This window comes from Indicator indicator, chromosome 7, assembly GCF_027791375.1.
Source record: "Indicator indicator isolate 239-I01 chromosome 7, UM_Iind_1.1, whole genome shotgun sequence".
In the NCBI taxonomy this organism is placed as follows: domain Eukaryota; kingdom Metazoa; phylum Chordata; class Aves; order Piciformes; family Indicatoridae; genus Indicator; species Indicator indicator.
This window is the reverse complement of record NC_072016.1, coordinates 40,368,122-40,386,352: the sequence shown is the minus strand read 5'-3', so window position 1 is coordinate 40,386,352 and position 18,231 is coordinate 40,368,122. Positions and strand designations below refer to the sequence as shown.

The 18,231-nt window shown below is 54.4% G+C and overlaps 1 protein-coding gene across 1 annotated transcript in view; it reads left to right on the top strand.

Moving 5' to 3' along the window:
* Window positions 1-1,540: 1,540 nt before the first annotated feature.
* The window catches only part of LOC128967976 (putative neutral ceramidase C), a 35,617-nt gene continuing 18,926 nt past the window's right edge, over window positions 1,541-18,231 (top strand). Inside the window, exons 1-6 of the mRNA XM_054382290.1 lie at window positions 1,541-1,676; window positions 3,807-3,886; window positions 9,587-9,736; window positions 11,913-12,089; window positions 14,539-14,666; window positions 15,644-15,721. Of these exons, the coding sequence (XP_054238265.1) occupies window positions 1,541-1,676; window positions 3,807-3,886; window positions 9,587-9,736; window positions 11,913-12,089; window positions 14,539-14,666; window positions 15,644-15,721 (749 nt within the window). The remainder of the gene's footprint in view (window positions 1,677-3,806; window positions 3,887-9,586; window positions 9,737-11,912; window positions 12,090-14,538; window positions 14,667-15,643; window positions 15,722-18,231) is intronic.

Sequence of the window (18,231 nt, the reverse complement as noted above, 5' to 3'; positions counted from 1 at the left end):
TGAGGCCCCTAAACTGACCTTTTTTTGTGGTGACAACCTTGTTTCCCTGAGCAGCAGGGAAGCTGTGAGGCTTCCAGCCACAGCATCTCCCTTGGCTGGTGGGAGGTTGTAATATCAAACCCTAGAGTGGCTCAGGTTGGAAGGGACCTCAGAGCTCATCTGCTCCAACCACCATGGGCAGGGACACCTCTCAGGTAGACTTGGCTGCTCATCCAGCCAGGGAGGAGGCATCCACAGCCTCTCTGGGCAGCCTGTTCCAGAGTCTCACCACCCTCACACTGAAGCACTTCTCCCTCAGCTCCACTCTGACCCTGCTCTGCCTCAGCTTCAAACCATTCCCCCTTGGCCTGGCTCTAGACACCCTCAGCAAAAGTTCCTCTGCAGCCTTCCTGCAGGATCGCTTCACAACTGGCAAGAAGTCAGCTCTAATGTAGCACAAAACCAGCACCAAGCATTCATGAACAACTTTTCTTGTGGGGTCTACACTTCCCAGATTTGTCCCCACGTGTTCTGGGCAGTGTGGGGTGGGGAACCTGGCTGCTCCCCCTGCCTTATCTGGCCTCGTGATAGAGAGGGATTGCTGCTCCCAGCAGATAGCATTTTGCTGCCTTAAGCAGACTGGAAAAGACATCTCCCCTTAGAATCACAGAATGCCCAAAGCTCAGCCAGCCCAACCCCTCTGCACTCAGCAGGGACATCCTCCACTAGATCAGGTTGCCCACAGCCCTCTCCAGCCTCCCCTTGAAGATCTCCAGCCATGGAGCCTCAACCACCTCCCTGGGCAACCTCTTGCAGTGTTCCAGCAGCCTCCTGCTGCAGAACTTGTTCCTCACATCCAATCTCAATCTGCTCTGCTCTGCTTTGAAGCCATTGCCCCTGGGCCTGTCCCTGCAGGCCTTTGGGAACAGTCTCTCTGCAGCCTTCTTGTAGCCCCTTCAGGTCCTGGCAGGCTGCTCTGAGGTCTCCCTGGAGCCTTCTCTTCTCCAGGCTGAACACCCCCAGCTCCCTCAGCGTGGCCTCATAGCAGAGCTGCTCCAACCCCCTGAGCATTTCCATGCCCCTCCTTTGGGCCCTCTCCATCAGCTCCAGGTCCTTCCTGTGCTGAGGGCTCCAGAGCTGCACACAGCACTCCAGGTGAGGTCTCCCCAGAGCACAGCAAAGTGGCAGAATCTCCTCTCTGCATCTCTGGCAGTGCTGCTTTGGATGCAGCCCAGGCTGCCCTTGGCCTTCTGTGCTGCAAGCTCACACTGCCTGCTCCTGGCCAGCTTCTCCCCCCCAGCACCCCCAAGGCCTTTTCCTCAGAGGTGCTTTCTATGCCCTCCTTCCCCAGCCTCTATTGCCAGTGAGGATGTTCTGGCCCAGGTGCAGGACCTGCCCTTGCACTTCCCCCCCTCTCAGCCACTGCTGCTGCTCTGCCGCTGGGGCAGGGGACACCAACCGCCAGGCAGCTCTCTGGGCGTGCAATGTGCTGCTCTGGGTGGGACCTCCCTGTCTTCTGCCTTCCCCATGGGCTCCTTTGTGCTTCCACAGTGCCTCCACCATGTGTAGGAAGAGGTCCAAGTGCTCCTTCTCCAGGCTGGAGGTGATCCTCGTCAGCTGCCTGACGCTGATGATGGTGGTGACTGTGGTGCTCCTCGTGCTCCACTTCCTCAACCAGGAACGCCAAGGCAAGTGGAGCTGTTTCAGTCCTGCTCTGGCAACCCTGCTCAAGTGTGTGCCCAGCACAGTCGTTTCAATTAAAGGGGTACAGGTAGAGGCTCACTGGGCCACTACTGAGCCTTCTTAAGCAAAGCCATGAGGAGGTGCAGCAGGAGCAGGGTGGTCAAAGCCAGGGAGAGCATCTCCAGGGCTGTGGCTGCACAGCCTCTGCTCTGGTGGGAAAGGCTGGGTGCAGACACAGATGCCTTCCCTTTCTCCACCATAAAGGAGGTGCTGGGAGCCCTCACTCCTGACTCTGCACCAAGCTGTTGCAATCCCATCACAGCACATTTTTACACCTCCAACCCCATCAGCAGGCATTGGGCAGGTGACTGTTGGGAGCTGCCCAAAGTTAATGCTCAGTTCCTTTCTAAGCACTCCTGGAGAGAGAGAATCTCACAGGGAAAAGAAAACATTTTTAAGCTTTAAAGGTTTCCATGTGACAGGAGCCAGGAGCAGGCAGCAATGGAATCTTCCAATATTGACCTCAGATTGGAAGGAGTTTACCTCTGCTTCATGTTGTAACACATAAGAGTTTTGCACAAGATGAGCAGAGGGCTGGAGAAGCTCCCCTGTGGGCTGGGAGAGTTGGGGCTGTTCAGCCTGGAGAAGAGAAGGCTCCAGGGAGACCTCAGAGCAGCCTTGCAGTACCTGAAGGGCTCCAGGAGAGCTGGGGAGGGACTTCTGGCAAGGGCTGAGAGTGCCAGGCTGAGGGACAATGGCTTTGAGCTGGGAGAGGGGAGAGTGAGAGTGGAGAGGAGGAAAAAATTATTGAGAGTGAGGGTGGGGAGAGACTGGCACAAGGTTGCCCAGGGAGGCTGTGGATGTGCACTCCCTGGAGGTGTTCCAGGCCAGGCTGGATGAGGCCTTGAGCAACCTGTGCTGGTGGGAGGCCCATGGCAGGGGGTTGGCACTGGATGAGCTTTAAGGTCCCTTCCAATCCAAACCATTCCAGGATTCTGTGATTGTATGACTCTATGAATGTCCCCCTCTAGTCCTTTCCCAGTAGCTCCTGACCTGCCATCCCCTTTTTTCTTCCTGCTGCTGAGCTGATTTTCTTTTTTAATGTGCAGACATCTCTTACCCCCTCAGATCTGTGTCCTGCATGGTGGTGGAGGGGCTTGGAGAGCTTAATCTTTGAAAGCTGGGCTTGTTCCCCCTTGCTGTGAAGCACCACAGGTTTCACACAGCCCAGTGACCTCAGCTTGTGAGCTCCTTCATGACTGCTGCACCCAAAAGGACCTCACCAGGACACCTTCACAGCTCATTAGAAACCCAAGCAGACAGTATCAGCTGGATCACAGCATCACAGCATCTAGTGTGAGGTGTCCCTGCCCATGGCATTGGGGTTGGAACTAGATGACCCTTGTGGTCCCTTCCAACCCTGAATCTATGATTCTATGATTGCATGATTCTATGATTCCATGATTCCATGATTCTATGATTCCATGATTCCATGACTCTATGATTCCATAATTCTATGATTCTATGATTCTGTGATTCTATGATTCCATGATTCCATGACTCTATGATTCTATGATTCCATGATTCCATGATTCTATGATTCCGTGATTCTATGATTCCATGATTCTGTGATTCTATGATTCCATGATTCCATGACTCTATGATTCTATGATTCCATGATTCCATGATTCTATGATTCTATGATTCCATGATTCCATGACTCTATGATTCTATGATTCTGTGTGAGGGGTTGGAAGGGAGCTCTGGAGAGCTTCCAGTCCAAGCCCCTGCCAGAGCAGGAGCAGAGAATCCAGCACAGGGCACACAGGAACACATCCAGACAGGGCTGCAAAGGCTCCACACAAGGAGACTCCACAACCTCTCTGGGCAGCCTGCTCCAGGGCTCTGGCACCCTCCCACTCAAGAAGTTCCTCCTCCTGGTGAGCTGCAACCTCCTGGGCTGCAGCTTCCATCCCTTGCCCCTTGTCCTGTCAGGACAGGATCCCCCTGCCCATGGGCCTGCTGGGGTTGTTGAGCAGCTTTCAGATGTAAAACCTCCTTCCAAAGGCTGGGTGGCTTCCTCTGGATGTCCCCAGTTCTGTCTGCTCACCTGCCTGCTGACCCACTCTTTGTTCTCACCACAGACCCCAGTGAAACAACCCCACAGTACTTGCTGGGCGTGGGTCGAGCTGACTGCACAGGACCTGTGGCAGAAATCCCTCTGGTGAGTTGGGAGAGCTGAGCAGGAGGTGGGCAAAAAGCTGATTTCCATCATCTCTGAATGCTTCTTGCACAACTTCTTATGGTTTGGAGGCTCTGCCTTTGCCAAGTGATTGCCATCTTCAGAGCTTAGGTGGAATTTTCTCTGGGGCTTGGAGCAATCTGTAGTGTGATGGCAGAGGGGTTGGAACAAGGTGGTCTTTAAGGTCAAGGCTGAGAGAGCTGGGGCTGGTTGGAGGCTGAGGGGGATCCAGTACCTGAAGAGAGTCTGCAAGAATCACAGAGTCACTGAATCAGCCAGGTTGGAAAAGACCTCAGAGGTCATCAAGTCCAACCTGTTACCTAATCCCTGGCTCCAAGTGCCACAGCCAAGCTTGTTTTGAACACCTCCAGGGATGGTGACTCCACCACCTCCCTGGGCAAATCTCTCTCTCTGGGAAGAATTTCTTCCTCACCTCCAGCCCAAACCTCCCCTGGAGCAGCTTGAGGCTGTGTCCTCTCCTTCTGTCCCTGGTGCCTGGGAGCAGAGCCCAACCCCCACCTGGCTACAACCTCCCTGCAGGTAGTTGTAGAGAGCAATGAGGTCTGCCCTGAGCCTCCTCTTCTGCAGGCTGAACACCCCCAGCTCCCTCAGCCTCTCCTCACAGGGCTGTGCCCCAGCCCCCTCCCCAGCCTTGTGCCCCAGCCCCCTCCCCAGCCTTGTACCCCAGACCCCTCCCCAGCCTTGTGCCCCAGCCCCCTCCCCAGCCTTGTACCCCAGACCCCTCCCCAGCCTTGTGCCCCAGAACCCTCCCCAGCCTTGTACCCCAGCCCCCTCCCCAGCCTTGGACCCCAGACCCCTCCCCAGCCTTGTGCCCCAGACCCCTCCCCAGCCTTGTACCCCAGACTCCTCCCCAGCCAGACCCCTCCCCAGCCTTGTGCCCCAGCCCCCTCCCCAGCCTTGTGCCCCAGACCCCTCCCCAGCCTTGTGCCCCAGACCCCTCCCCAGCCTTGTGCCCCAGACCCCTCCCCAGCCTTGTTGCCCTTCTCTGGACACCTTCCAGCATCTCAACATCTTTCTCAACCTGAGGAGCCCAGAGCTGGACACAGCACTCCAGGGGTGGCCTGAGCAGTGCTGAGCACAGGGCAGGATGAGTTCCCTGCTCCTGCTGGCCACACTCTTCCTGATGCAGGCCAGGATGCCATTGGCCTTCTTGGCCACCTGGTCTCTGCCTGGCTGCTCTCAGCCACTCTGTCCCCAGCCTGTAGCACTGCCTGGGGTTGCTGTGACCAAAGTGCAGCACCTGGCACTCAGACTTGTTGAATGCCATCCTGTTGGACTCTGCCCATCTGTCCAGCCTGGCAAGGTCCCTCTGCAGAGCCTCCTCCCCTCTAACAGATCCACATCTGCCCCCAGCTTGGTGCCATCTGCAAACTTACTGATGATGGACTCCATCCCCTCCTCCAGATCATCAATAAAGATCTTGAGCAGGATGGGGCCCATCACTGATCCCTGGGGAACACCACTGGTGCCAGGCTGCCAGCTGGCAGTGGCACCATTCAGCACCACTCTCTGGGTCCTGCCCTCCAGCCAGTTCCTAGCCTAGCACAGAGTGCTCCTGGCCAAGCCAGGGGCTGACAGCCTGGCCAGGAGTTTGCTGTGGGGGATGGTGGCAAAGGCCTTGCTGAAGTCCAGGCAGATGACATCCACAGCCTGCCCCACAGCCACCAGGCAGGCACCTGAGCATAGAAGGAGATCAGGTTGGTCAGGCAGGACCTGCCCCTTCTGAGGCCATGCTGGCTGGGCCTGAGCCCTTGGCCATCCTGCAGGTGTGCTGTGATTGCACTCAGGATGATCTGCTCCATAACCTTGCCTGGCACTGAGGTCAGGCTGACAGGCCTGGAGTTTCCAGCATCCTCCATCCTGCTCTTCTTGTGGATGGGCATCACGCTGGCCAGCTTCCAGTCATCTGAGACCTCTCCAGTGAGCCAGGACTGGTGGTTAATGGTCAGTGGCTTGGCCAGCTCCTCTGCCAGCTCTCTCAGTACCTCAGGATGGATCCCATCTGGTCCCATGGACCTGTGAGGATCCAAGTGGCTCAACAGATCTCTAACTGCTTCCTCCTGGATTCCAGGGGGACTTTACTGCTCCCTGACCCCCTCTCAGGAGGCCAGTGGTCCTGAAGCCCTCCTGTCTTACTGTTGAAAACTGAGGCAAAGAAGGTATTTAGTGCCTCTGCCTTTCCCCCCTCTTTAGTTACAGTATTCCCCTCCAAGCCCAGTGAAGAGTGGAGGTTCTTCTTGTCCCTCTTTTTACCATGAATGTATTTATACAAATGCTTCCTATTGTCCTTCACAGCAGGGGCCAGTTTAACTTCTAACTGGGCTGTTGCCTCTCTAATTTTTTCTCCTACATGAACTAACAACATCCTGAAACATACCTGGCATTACCTCCCCCCTTTCCAAAGGTGATATCCCCTCTTTTTTCACTTAATTCCTTCAGAAGATGCTTGCCCATCCCAGACAGTCTCCTCCCCTGTCAGCTCATCTTTCAGCACCTTGGGACAGCCTCTCCCTGTGCCTTCCAGAGTTCCTGTTTGAAGCAAGTCCAACCATCCTTGCCCCTTTGGTTCTTAAGGGCTGCTTCCCAGGGTACTCTCTGGGTTAGTTGCTTAAACAGGCTGAAGGCTGCCCTCCAGAAGTCATAGAATCACAGAACTGTCAGGGCTGGAAGGGAGCTCAAGGCTCAGCCAGTCCCAACCCCCTGCCATGGGCAGGGACACCTCACACTCCAGCAGGTTGCTCACAGCCACCTCCAGCCTGGCTGCAAACACCTCCAGGGATGAGGCTTCCACCACCTCCCTGGGCAACCTCTGCCAGGCTCTCACCACCCTCCTGGCCAACAACTTCTTCCCAACATCCAATCTGAATCCACCCATTCCTTCTTTTTTTTTGACACCGCCCCCAGTCCTATCACTCCCTGACACCCTAAGAAGTCCCTCCCCAGCTTTCTTGTAGGCCCCCTTAAGATACTGGAAGGCTACAAGAAGGTCTCCTTGGAGCCTTCTCCTCTCCAGACTGAACAGCCCCAACTCTCTCAGTCTGTCCTCACAGGAGAGGAGCTCCAGCCCTCTGCTCATCCTCGTGGCCCTTCTCTGGACATGCTCCAAAGTAAGGGTTTTGTTCTTGCTCCTCCTTGTTCCCCTGCATGTTAAAGTCTCCACTATTTCATGATCACTGCACCCTAGACAGCCTTCTACCATCACACCCCCCAGCAGCCCTTCTCTATTTGAGAAGAGCAGGTCAAGCAGGCCCTCACCCCTGCTAGGCTCACATAACAGCTGTGTGGAGAAGCTCTCTTCCATACCTTCCAGGAACCTTCTGGGCTGCCTCCTCTCTGTCATGGCAAGTTCCCAGCAGATAGCTGCCAGGTTAAAGTCACCCACACGAAGAGGGGCTGGTGATCTTGAGATGACCTCCAGCTGCTTGTAGAATACTTCACCCACCTCTTCATCCTGGTTGGGCCAGGATGTTGGGTGGTCTGTTACAGACCAGGATGTCACCCAACCAGGATGTCAGCCTTGTTGGCCTTCCCCCCCATGGGCACTCAACCTGTTCATCTTCAACCTAGAGTTCTGTGGTGTCAAGAGATTCCCTAATACACAGAGCCACCCCTCCTCCTCTTCTCCTTTGCCTGTCTCTCCTAAAGAGCTTATAACCCTCCAGTGCAGTGCTCCAGTCGTGTGAACCATCCCCCCACCACTGCATCCTAGCCTTCCTGCTGCACCAAGGCTTCCACTTCCTCTGGTTTGTTACCATTGTAACCATGGCTGGATCTCTTCAGGCAAAGGAAGATAAGTTTGGTGGGTTTTCTTTTGGTTGGTTTGGGGTTGGTGTGTTTGTTTTCATGTCACCTTGCTGCCAGGCCCTGCTCCAGCAGCTCTCTTGCCAACAGCACTCTCGTGGCTTCCTCTTCTCCCCACAGTTCAATTCCCCCTGGCTGACCTCCCCCTCCCGAGCAGGCAGGAGAGAAGAGGACCCTGCTGGTCCTCTCTGCCTCTTCAGGTCCTCCCACCCTGGAAAAGCCCCAGAAAGGAACCAAAAAGACATCCAAAAGGCCCCCAAAAGAAACCAAAACTCAAGCACTGCTCAGCAGAGTTCACCACACCTGTCCCCAGTCGCTCCCTTGCCAGTGGCTCTCTGAAGGCTGCACAGGGACTGCAGAGAGACTGTTCCCAAAGGCCTGCAGGGACAGGCCCAGGGGCAATGGCTTCAAAGTAGAGCAGAGCAGATGGAGATTGGATGTGAGGAACAAGTTCTGCAGCAGGAGGCTGCTGGAACACTGCAAGAGGTTGCCAGGGAGGTGGTTGAGGCTCCATGCCTGGAGATCTTCAAGGGGAGGCTGGAGAGGGCTGTGGGCAACCTGATCTAGTGGAGGATGTCCCTGCTGAGTGCAGAGGGCTTGGCCTGGATGAGCTTTGGAGCTCCCTTCCAATCTGGGTCATTCTATGATTCTATGATTCCATCTTCTGATTCCTAACAAAATATCTAAGGGGTGGATGTCAGGAGGATGGGGCCAGACTCTTCTCAGCAGTCCCCAGTGACAGGACCAGAGGTACGGGGCATAAACTTGAACATAGAAAGTTCCACCTAGACATGAAGAAGGAAGAACTTCTCTGAGGCTGGTAGAGCCCTGGAGCAGGCTGCCCAGAAAGGTTGTGGAGTCTCCTTCTCTGGAGACTTTCAAGGCCTAGCTTGGACATGTTCCTGTGTGACCTGTGCTAAGTGATCCTACTTTGGCAAGGGAGTTGGACTTGGTGATCTTCAGGAGGTCTCCTCCACCCCTAGCATTCTGTGATTCTGACCCTTCCTACCCAACCATCCTATGGTTCTTGTAATCACAGGGCAGAATAGTTGAGCTCTGAGCCTTCAGATGTTGAATGAATCCTCTGACCACCTCATCCTGGGGAGTGAGCTGCTGGAGAGCAGGGAAGGGGAAAGGGCCCTGGGGGTGCTGGGGGATGGGAGGTTGCCCAGGAGCCAGCAATGTGCTCTGGTGGCCAAGAAGGCCAAGGGCAGCCTGGGCTGCATCAGAAGGGCTGTGGGGAGGAGGGCAGAGAGGTTCTGCTGCCCCTCTGCTCTGCCTGCTGAGGCCACAGCTGGAATCTTGTGTCCAGTTCTGAGCCCCTCAGTCCAAAGAGGACCTCAGGGAACTGCTTGAGAGAGTCCAGGTCAGAGCCACAAAAATTATTAGGGGAGTGGAACATCTTCCTTACAAGGAGAGCCTGAGGGAGCTGAGGGCTCTGGAGCTTGGGGAGGAGGAGCCTGAGAGGTGACCTCCTTGCTGGGGATCAAGATGTGCAGGGGGAGTGCCCAGAGGCTGGAGCCAGGCTCTGCTGGGGGATGCCCAATGCCAGCCCAAGGGGCAGTGGTAGAAGCTGAGCCATAGGAAGTTCCATGGGAACAGGAGGGAAAAGTTTTTCCCTGTGAGGGTGCCAGAGCCCTGGAGCAGGCTGCCCAGGGGGGTTGTGGAGTCTCCCTCTGTGGAGATATTCCAACCCCACCTGGCTGTGTTCTGTGTGCCCTGCCCTGGGTGCCCTGCTCTGGCAGGGGGGGGTTGGACTGGATGATCTCTGGAGGTCCCTTCCAGCCCCTGCTTCAGAAGGCTAGATGGCAATGGGCACACTGCTGAGTGCTGAGTCTTGATGGAGCTCTTCCCTTCCAGATGGGCTATGCCAACCCCGAGCAGGTGGGCGGAGGGCTCCTCTCGCGCCTCTACAGCCGAGCCTTCATCATGGCCGACCCCCAGGCCAGCAGGAGGCTGGTGTTTGTCACTGCTGACATTGGAATGGTGTCCCAGAAACTCAGGCTGGAGGTAGGTGGCTGGAAGAGAGGGATTGGCACACTCTGGGGCATTGCTGGGAGGTGCAGGAGGTTGTAGGTGCTGCTAAATAAGAGCCAGAGTGGCAGCTTTGGGATGTGCTGGATTGGCTTTGGGGTGTCCTCGGGAGGTCCTGGATCCCATTTGCTTTGAGGTGTGTTTGGGATGTTCTTGATCCCATTTGCTTTAGGGTGTCCTTAGGGTGTTCTTGATCCCATTGGCTTTGGGGTGTCCTTGGGATGTTCTTGTTCCCATTTGATTTAGGGTGTCTTTAAGGTGTTCTTGATCCCATTTGCTCTGGGGTGTCCTTGGGATGTCCTTGATCCCATTTGCTTTAGGGTGTCCTTAAGGTGTTCTTGATCCCATTTGCTCTGGGGTGTCCTTGGGATGTCCTTGATCCCATTTGCTTTGAGTGTCCTTGGGGTGTCCTTGATCCCATTTGCTTTGGGTGTCCTTGGGATGTCCTCAATGCCATTGTCTTTGGGGAATCCTTGGGATATCCTTGATCCCATTTACTATGGGGTGACCTTGGAGGCAGAGTCATGTCTCTGCTGAAGGAGAGGTTTTGATTGCTCAGCAAATGAGGCTGGACTTTGGCCATGCTTTTCTGAGTGGAAAAAAAAAAAAAGTTGTCATGAATGCATTGTGGTGGGCCTGTGGAATGCTGGGTCTCCAGTACCAGGGAGGAGGGAAGTGCTGGAGCACTGGAGACTCCCTGGATGATCTGGGCTTCCCTGCTCTTCACTTACCTGACCTTTATCACCTTAAGACTCTTGCCAAGTCAGCAGCTGTAACCTATTTGTTGTGACACTGGGATGGGAGCACCAGGCAGATGAAGAAGGGTGAGGAGGAAGATGAATGGTTGAGGTTGGTGCAAAGGCTGCTACAAGTCTCTGTAGCCTTTGGGCTATCACAGGTTCACAGGATGCTAGGGGCTGGAAGGGAGCTCTGGAGAGCTTCCAGTCCAGCCCCCTGCCAGAGCAGGAGCAGAGAATCCAGCACAGGGCACACAGGAACACATCCAGACAGGGCTGCAAAGGCTCCACACAAGGAGACTCCACAACCTCTCTGGGCAGCCTGCTCCAGGGCTTTGGCACCCTCCCACTCAAGAAGTTCCTCCTCATGTGGAGGTGGAACCTCCTGGGCTGTAGTTTATATCCCTTGCCCCTTGGCCTATGCTAGGGTGCACCTGAGCAGAGCCTCTGCCCTCCCTCTTGACCCCCCAGCCCTCAGCTCTTGAGAGACATTGATCAGATCCCCTATGTGAAAAAAGGGTTTTTTTCCTAGGCTATATGAAAAAGGGTTTTTTTCTAGGCAATGTAAAAAGTTTTTTTTTCCAGTCTATGTGGAAAAGGGTTTTATTTCTAGGCTATGTAAAAAGGTTCTTTTTTTTAGGCTATGTGAAAAAAGTTTCTTTTTTCTAGGCTATGTGAAAAAGTTTTGGTTTTTTTTCCTAGGCTATATGAAAAAGGGTTTTTTTTTCCAGGCAGTGTGAAAAAGTTTTTTTTTTTTCTAGGCTATGTGAAAAAGGTTTTTTTTTTTTCTAGGCTATGTGAAAAAGGTTTTTTTTTTTCTAGGCTATGTGAAAAAGTTTTTTTTTTTTCCTAGGCTATGTGAAAAAGGTTTTTTTCTAGGCTATGTGAAAAAGCTTTTTTTTCCCCCTAGGCTATGTGAAAAAGTTTTTTGTTCTGGGCTATGTGAAAAAGGATTTTTTTTTCTAGGCTATATGAAAAAGTTTTTTTTTCCTAGTCTATGTGAAAAAGGTTTTTTTCTAGACTATATGAAAAAGGTTTTTTTTTTCTAGGCTATGTGAAAAAGGTTTTTTTCTAGACTATATGAAAAAGGTTTTTTTTGTTCTAGGCTATGTGAAAAAAAGATTTTTTGTTCTAGGCTATGTGAAAAAGGTTTTTTTCTAGACTATATGAAAAAGGGTTTTTTTTCCTAGGCTATGTGAAAAAAAGATTTTTTGTTCTAGGCTATGTGAAAAAAAGATTTTTTGTTCTAGGCTGTGTGAAAACCAGGTATTTTTCTAGGCTATGTGAAAAACGTTTTTTTTTTCTAGTCTATGTGAAAAAGTTGTTGTTTTTTTTCTAGGCTATGTGGAAAAGGTTTTTTTTTTCTAGGCTATGTGAAAAAGGTTTTTTCCCTAGGACCACCTCCTTCCTCTTAGGTCCTGAAGAAGCTGCAGAGCAAGTACGGTGACCTCTACCGGCAGGACAACGTCATCCTGAGCGGCACCCACACGCACTCGGGGCCTGGGGGCTACTTCCAGTACACCCTCCTGTGGATCACCAGCAAAGGGCTCATCAGGCCCTCCCTCAATGCCATAGTCAATGGCATTGTGAAGGTTGGTGTCAAGCAGCTTGATGGCTCAGGAGCCCATGGGCAGAGAAAGGTGGGAGGAGATGGGGCAGCGTTAACAGGATGAGCATCAACAGAGCCATGGTCCTGCACCGGGGTCACAACAACCCCATGGGGAGCTACAGGCTTGGGGCAGTGCTAAAGGGATGAGCTCCAACAGGGCCAAGTGCCAGGTGCTGCACTGGGGTCACAACAACCCCATGGGGAGCTACAGGCTTGGGGCAGTGCTAAAGGGATGAGCTCCAACAAGGCCAAGTGCCAGGTCCTGCACTGGGGTCACAACAACCCCATGGGGAGCTACAGGCTTGGGGCAGTGTGGCTGGGAAGCTGCTGGCAGAAAGGGACCTGGGGGTGCTGAGCAACAGGAGCCAGCAGTGTGCCCAGGTGGCCAAGAAAGCCACTGGCATCCTGGCTGGCATCAGCAATGCTGTGGGCAGCAGGAGCAGGGAGGTGACTGTCCCCCTGTGCTGGGCACTGCTGAGGCCACAGCTCGAGTGCTGTGCCCAGCTTGGGGCTCCTCAGAGCCCACAGAGAGATGTGGAGGTGCTGGAGCCAGGGCAGAGGAGGGCAAGGAAGCTGGGAAGGGCCTGCAGAGGAAATGTGATGAGGAGAGACTGAAGGAGCTGGGGAGGGTTAGTGTGGAGAAGAGGAGGCTGAGGGCAGAGCTCCTGCTCTCTGCAGCTCCCTGAGAGGAGGTTGTGCAGAGGTTGCTGCTGGTCTCTTCTCCCAGGGACTGCCCAAGAGGGAATGGCCTCAGGCTGCAGCAGGGCAGGCTCAGACTGGACATTAGGCAAAGGGTTTTGCCAGCAGGAGTGGTCAGAGATTGGCACAGGCTGCCCAGGGAGGTGGTGGAGTGCCCAAGGCTGGAGGTGTTTGAAGGTGGTTTGGATGTGGTGCTTGGGGCCATGGCTTAGGGGTGAGCCTTGTAGGGTAGGGCTCTGGGTTGGAGTTGGTGATCCTGAGGGGCTTTCCACCCTGAATGATTCTGTGATTTTGAGATACCTGAGGAAGCTCTCACTGTGCTGTTTGTGGTGGAACTCCTGAAGGCTGGAGTCTTAAAACACACTTGGAGCTGGGCTATGGTTGACAGTGACATCAGCTAAAGACCCCAGAAGCCTTCAAGTCGTTGTTTAAGAAAGAGATACTTGTGGAGGATTGCAAAATATTAGAGTTTTCATAGAATGGTTTGGGTTGGAAGAGGTCTCCAAGCTCACCCAGCCCAACCCTCCACCCAGCACTGCAGGCTCAGCACCAAACCATGTCCCTCAGCACCAGCTCCACACTCTGCTGGAACACCCCCAGGGATGGTGCCTGCAGCACTGCCCTGGGCAGCCTGTTCCAATGTCTGAGAGCCCTCTCTGTGAAGAAATATTTCCTAACATCCAACCTGAGCCTCCCTTGGGGCAGCTTGGAACCATTTCCTCTGCTCCTGTCTCTTGCCACCAAGGAGCAGAGGCTGTCCCCTCCTCACTCCAACCTCCCTTCAGGGAGCTGTGGAGAGTGGTTTGGGTTGGAAAGGACCTTCAAGACCATCCAGTTCTAACCCCCTGCCATGGGCAGAGGCACCTCCCACCAGCACAGCTTGCTCAAGGCTCCATCCAGCCTGGCCTGGAACACCTTCATGAAGGCTTGGCAATGTCTCTGGGCAACCTGCTCCAGTGGCTCCCCAGGCTCATGGGAAGGGTCTGTCAGGGTTGGGAGGAGCAAACTGTCAGCCCCTTCAGACAACCCTTCAGCTGCTTTAGGAGTTGAGAGGTGTCCCTGCCCATGGTGGTGAGGTTGCAGTAGATGATCTCTAAGGTCCCTTCCAAGCTCAGCTGTTCTCTGGTTCTGTGATTGTATGGAGTTAGGAACCTTGCACTCTACCTGGGAAGCAGATGGGGAAAGCTGGGGTTGGGTAAGGAGGACTTTGGGCAAATAAAAACACATCAACAAAATGTGTTTTACACTCCAGATACAGCCCTGTGTGCAAGTCCTTCTTCCAGGAGTCATTGGAGACCCTGGGGAATGATCTTCCATGAGGATTAGGAGTCACAGAATCAGAGAATCACCAAATGGGTTGGGTTGGAAGGGACCTTAAAGACTATCCAGCTCCAATCCCCTGCCATGGGCAGGGACACCTCCCACCAGCTCAGCTTGCTCAAGACCTCATCCAGCCTGGCCTGGAACACCTCCAGGGAGGGGACATCCAGAACCTCCCTGGGCAACCTGTGCCAGTGTCTCCCCACCCACACTGTAAAGAATTTCTTCCTCCTCTCCAGTCTCAATCTCCCCTCCTTGAGGATTTTAGCCTATCTAAGGGGAAATAAAAAAGCCCCCAAATTCCAAGGAAGGTTTGGGGAGCAACAAGGAGGGAAGGAGAGAGGCTTTCCAGGTATCTCACCTCTGCCTTACACACGTGGGCCAATACTCCCTTACCTTGCTGCTGTTCCCAGAGCATTGACACAGCACACCAGAACATGAAGAAAGGCAGGATTTTGATCAACAGAGGCACTGTAGAGAACAGCCAGATCAACAGAAGCCCTTTCTCCTATCTTGAGAACCCAGCCTCTGAACGAAGCAGGTAAGAGCTCCTCCAAGCAGGAGAGAAACAGAGCTCTGGAGAGGAGGCCTCAGCTGGCACCATGTGCTGGCCCTCTGGCCCCTTTGGATCTGGTTATTTGTGGGGTGGTTGGAAATGTGGAGCCAAGACCAGGGCAGAATGACACTGCTGCCATCCTGCCCCTTGGATGTGTGCATCCCACCCCCCAAAAGGAGTTGCAAGAGCAAGGTGGAAGTTTGTGGTTAGCCCCTCCAAGCACGTGGGGCATTGGGTGCAACCTCAGGCTTTGATTAAAAAGCATGAAAAGAAATAAAAAAGTCTTTAGCAGACCTTGACATTGGAGTCAGGCAGCACTGAAGTGCCATCCTTGGTGCAACTGCATCCTGGTATTCTTGAATCTCCTCTCTCCAACCCCTGGGGAATCGGCATCTGAGGGCAGCTGCAGCCATAACTCTTCCCTAACCTTCACAGCTGATTTGAGATGGTCCTTGGAGGTGTCCCTGTGCTCTGGTAACTCCAATACCAGGGCAGAATGACACTGCTGCCATCCTGCCCCTCGGATGTGTGCATCCCAGCCCCCAAAATGAGTTGCAAGAGCAAGGTGGAAGTTTGTGGTTAGCCCCTCCAAGCACGTGGGGCATTGGGTGCAACCTCAGGCTTTGATTAAAAAGCATGGAAAGAAGAAAAAAAGTCTTTAGCAGACCTCAGCATTGGAGTCAGGCAGCACTGAAGTGCCATCCTTGGTGCAACTGCATCCTTGGATCTCCTCTCTCCAGCCCCTGGGGAATCAGCATCTGAGGTCAGCTACAGCCATAACTCTTCCCTTACCTTCACAGCTGATTTGAGATGATCCTTGGAGGTGTCCCTGTGCTCTGGTAACTCCTGGAAGAACCTCCTCCTTTGCTTGGGTGATTGGAGGCTGGTGAGATGTCTGAGCAGTGCAGAGTGTGACCATGGCTCTGGTGCTAATGATCTCTCCCTGCTTCCTTCTCATCCAGGTATGCATCTGACACAGACAAAGAAATGGTGGTGCTGAAGATGGTGGATGAGCAAGGACAGGACCTAGGCCTTCTCAGGTACTGAGCACTGGAAGAACAAAGTTTTTCTCCAAATCCTCCTAATCCACAGCTCTGGAGCAGTTCTGTCTGTCTGCAGCAGCTCTCCTTCCAACCACTGCCCCCTGCTCAGGCAGCATTGCCCCCAGCTGGGTCTGGGAGGGCAGGAAGCTGAGGGGAGACCTTCTGGCTCTCTACAACTCCCTGAAAGGTGGTTGGAGCCAGCTGGGGGCTGGTCTGTCCTTTCAAGTAGCAAGCATAGAATCACAGAACTGTCAGGGCTGGAAGGGAGCTCAAGGCTCAGCCAGTCCCAACCCCCTGCCATGGGCAGGGACACCTCACACTCCAGCAGGTTGCTCACAGCCACCTCCAGCCTGGCTGCAAACACCTCCAGGGATGAGGCTTCCACCACCTCCCTGGGCAACCTCTGCCAGGCTCTCACCACCCTCCTGGCCAACAACTTCTTCCTCACAGCCAATCTCCAGCTCCCCACTTCTACTTTTGCTCCATCCCCCCCACTCCTCTCCCTCCCTCACACCCTCCAAAGTCCCTCCCCAGCTTTCTTGGAGCCCCCTGCAGATGCTGCAAGGCCACCAGAAGGTCTCCTGGGAGCCTTCTCCTCTCCAGCCTGCACAACCCCAACTCTCTCAGGCTGTCTGCAGAGCAGAGCAGCTCCAGCCCTCTGCTCCTCCTCCTGGCCCTTCTCTGGACCCCTTCCAGCCCCTCCACAGCCTTCCTGGCCTAGGGGCTCCAGACCTGGACCCAGAGCTCCAGGTGGGCTCTCAGCAGAGTGGAGCAGAGGGGGAGAATCCCCTCCCTGGCCCTGCTGGCCACACTTCTCCTGCTGCAGCCCAGGCTCTGCTTGGCTCTCTGGGCTGCAAGTGCTCACTGCTGGCTCCTGCTGAGCTTCTCCTCCCCCAGCACCCCCAAGGCCTTTCCTTCAGGGCTGCTTTCCAGCCAGTCCCTGCCCAGCCTCTCTCAGTGCCTGGGATTGTCCTGATGCAACTGCAGGACTTTGCCCTTAGCCTTGTTGAACCTCCTGAGGTCAGCTTGTGCCCTGCTCTGCAGCCTGTCCAAGTCCCTCTGGATGGATCCCTTCCCTCCACTGTGTCTGCTGCACCACACAGCTTGGTGCCATCAGCAAACTTGCTGAGCAATAGCATGAGAGGGAATGGCCTCCAGATGTTAGGTCTGGTCCTCAAGAGGAGGTTTATGTTCTGCATTGGGAAATGAGTTGTCAAGTCCTGAGCCAGGCTGCCCAGGGCAGTGGTGGAGTCCCCATCTCTGGAGGGGTGTCAAAGCTGTGGAGATGTGGTGCTGAGGGCCATGAGAAGGGCCACCAGGATGAGCAGAGGGCTGGAGCACCTCTCCTATGAGGACAGACTGAAAGAGTTGGGGCTGTTCAGTCTGGAGAAGAGAAGGCTCCGAGGTGACCTTCTTGTGGCCTTCCAGGATCTGAAGAGGGCTCCAAGAAAGCTGGGGAGGGACTTTTTAGGCTATCAGGGAGTGACAGGACTGGGGGGAATGGAACAAAGCTGGAAGTGAGGAGATTCAGACTGGATGTGAGGAAGAAGTTCTTCCCCATGAGAGTGGTGAGAGCCTGGAATGGGTTGCCCAGGGAGGTGGTTGAGGCTCCATCCCTGGAGGTGTTCAAGGCCAGGCTGGATGAGGCTCTGGCCAGCCTGATGCAGTGTGAGGTGTCCCTGCCCATGGCAGGGGGGTTGGGACTGGCTGAGCCTTGGGGTCCCTTCCAACCCTGACTGATTCTGTGATTCTGTGGTTTGGTGGAGGACTTGGCAGTGCAGGGGTAATGCTTGGACTCAATGTTCTTAAAGGTCTCTTCCAACCAAACCAATTCTACAGTTCCACAATTCTCTGAGTAAAGACTGAGGGAGAGTCCAGCAGTGCTTAAAGCAGGGCAGCCTCCCCCATCTGCTCTGGGACACAAAGGAGCACCTGGCCCACCCACAGCTGGGCATAGCTCCTGGCACAGCCCACAGCTATCTGGGGAAGGTGTCTGTAGCTGCTCTTGCTGGAGCCTGCCCCCTCTGGGGCTTTGACTGTCCCCAGCCAAGCAGATTCCAGTGCTGGCATCTCCAGGACCCTTTGGACTCCTCTTCTCTTGGTTGTTTAACACCCTGTGGTGCCATGAGGAGTGTGCCATGCCCACAGGCAGTGTTTATGGTACCTTTCCTACCAACACTGCAGGGCAGCATTCAGCTGCTTGAAGTTCAGAGGCCAGCGCCAGGCAAATGAAGGAACATGCAGCAACAAATCCATGGCTGGGTTTGCTTCCTTTGGAATCACTGAGTCCCAGAATTAGTTGGGTGGAAGGGACCCTAAAGCTCATCCAGTGCCAACCCCCTGCCATGGGCAGGGACACCTCCCACCAGCACAGGCTGCTCAAGGCCTCATCCAGCCTGGCCTGGAACAGCTCCAGGGAGGAGGCAGCCACAGCCTCCCTGGGCAGCCTGTGCCAGAGTCTCCCCATCCTCAGTGCAAAGAATTTCTTCCTCCTCTCCACTCTTAGT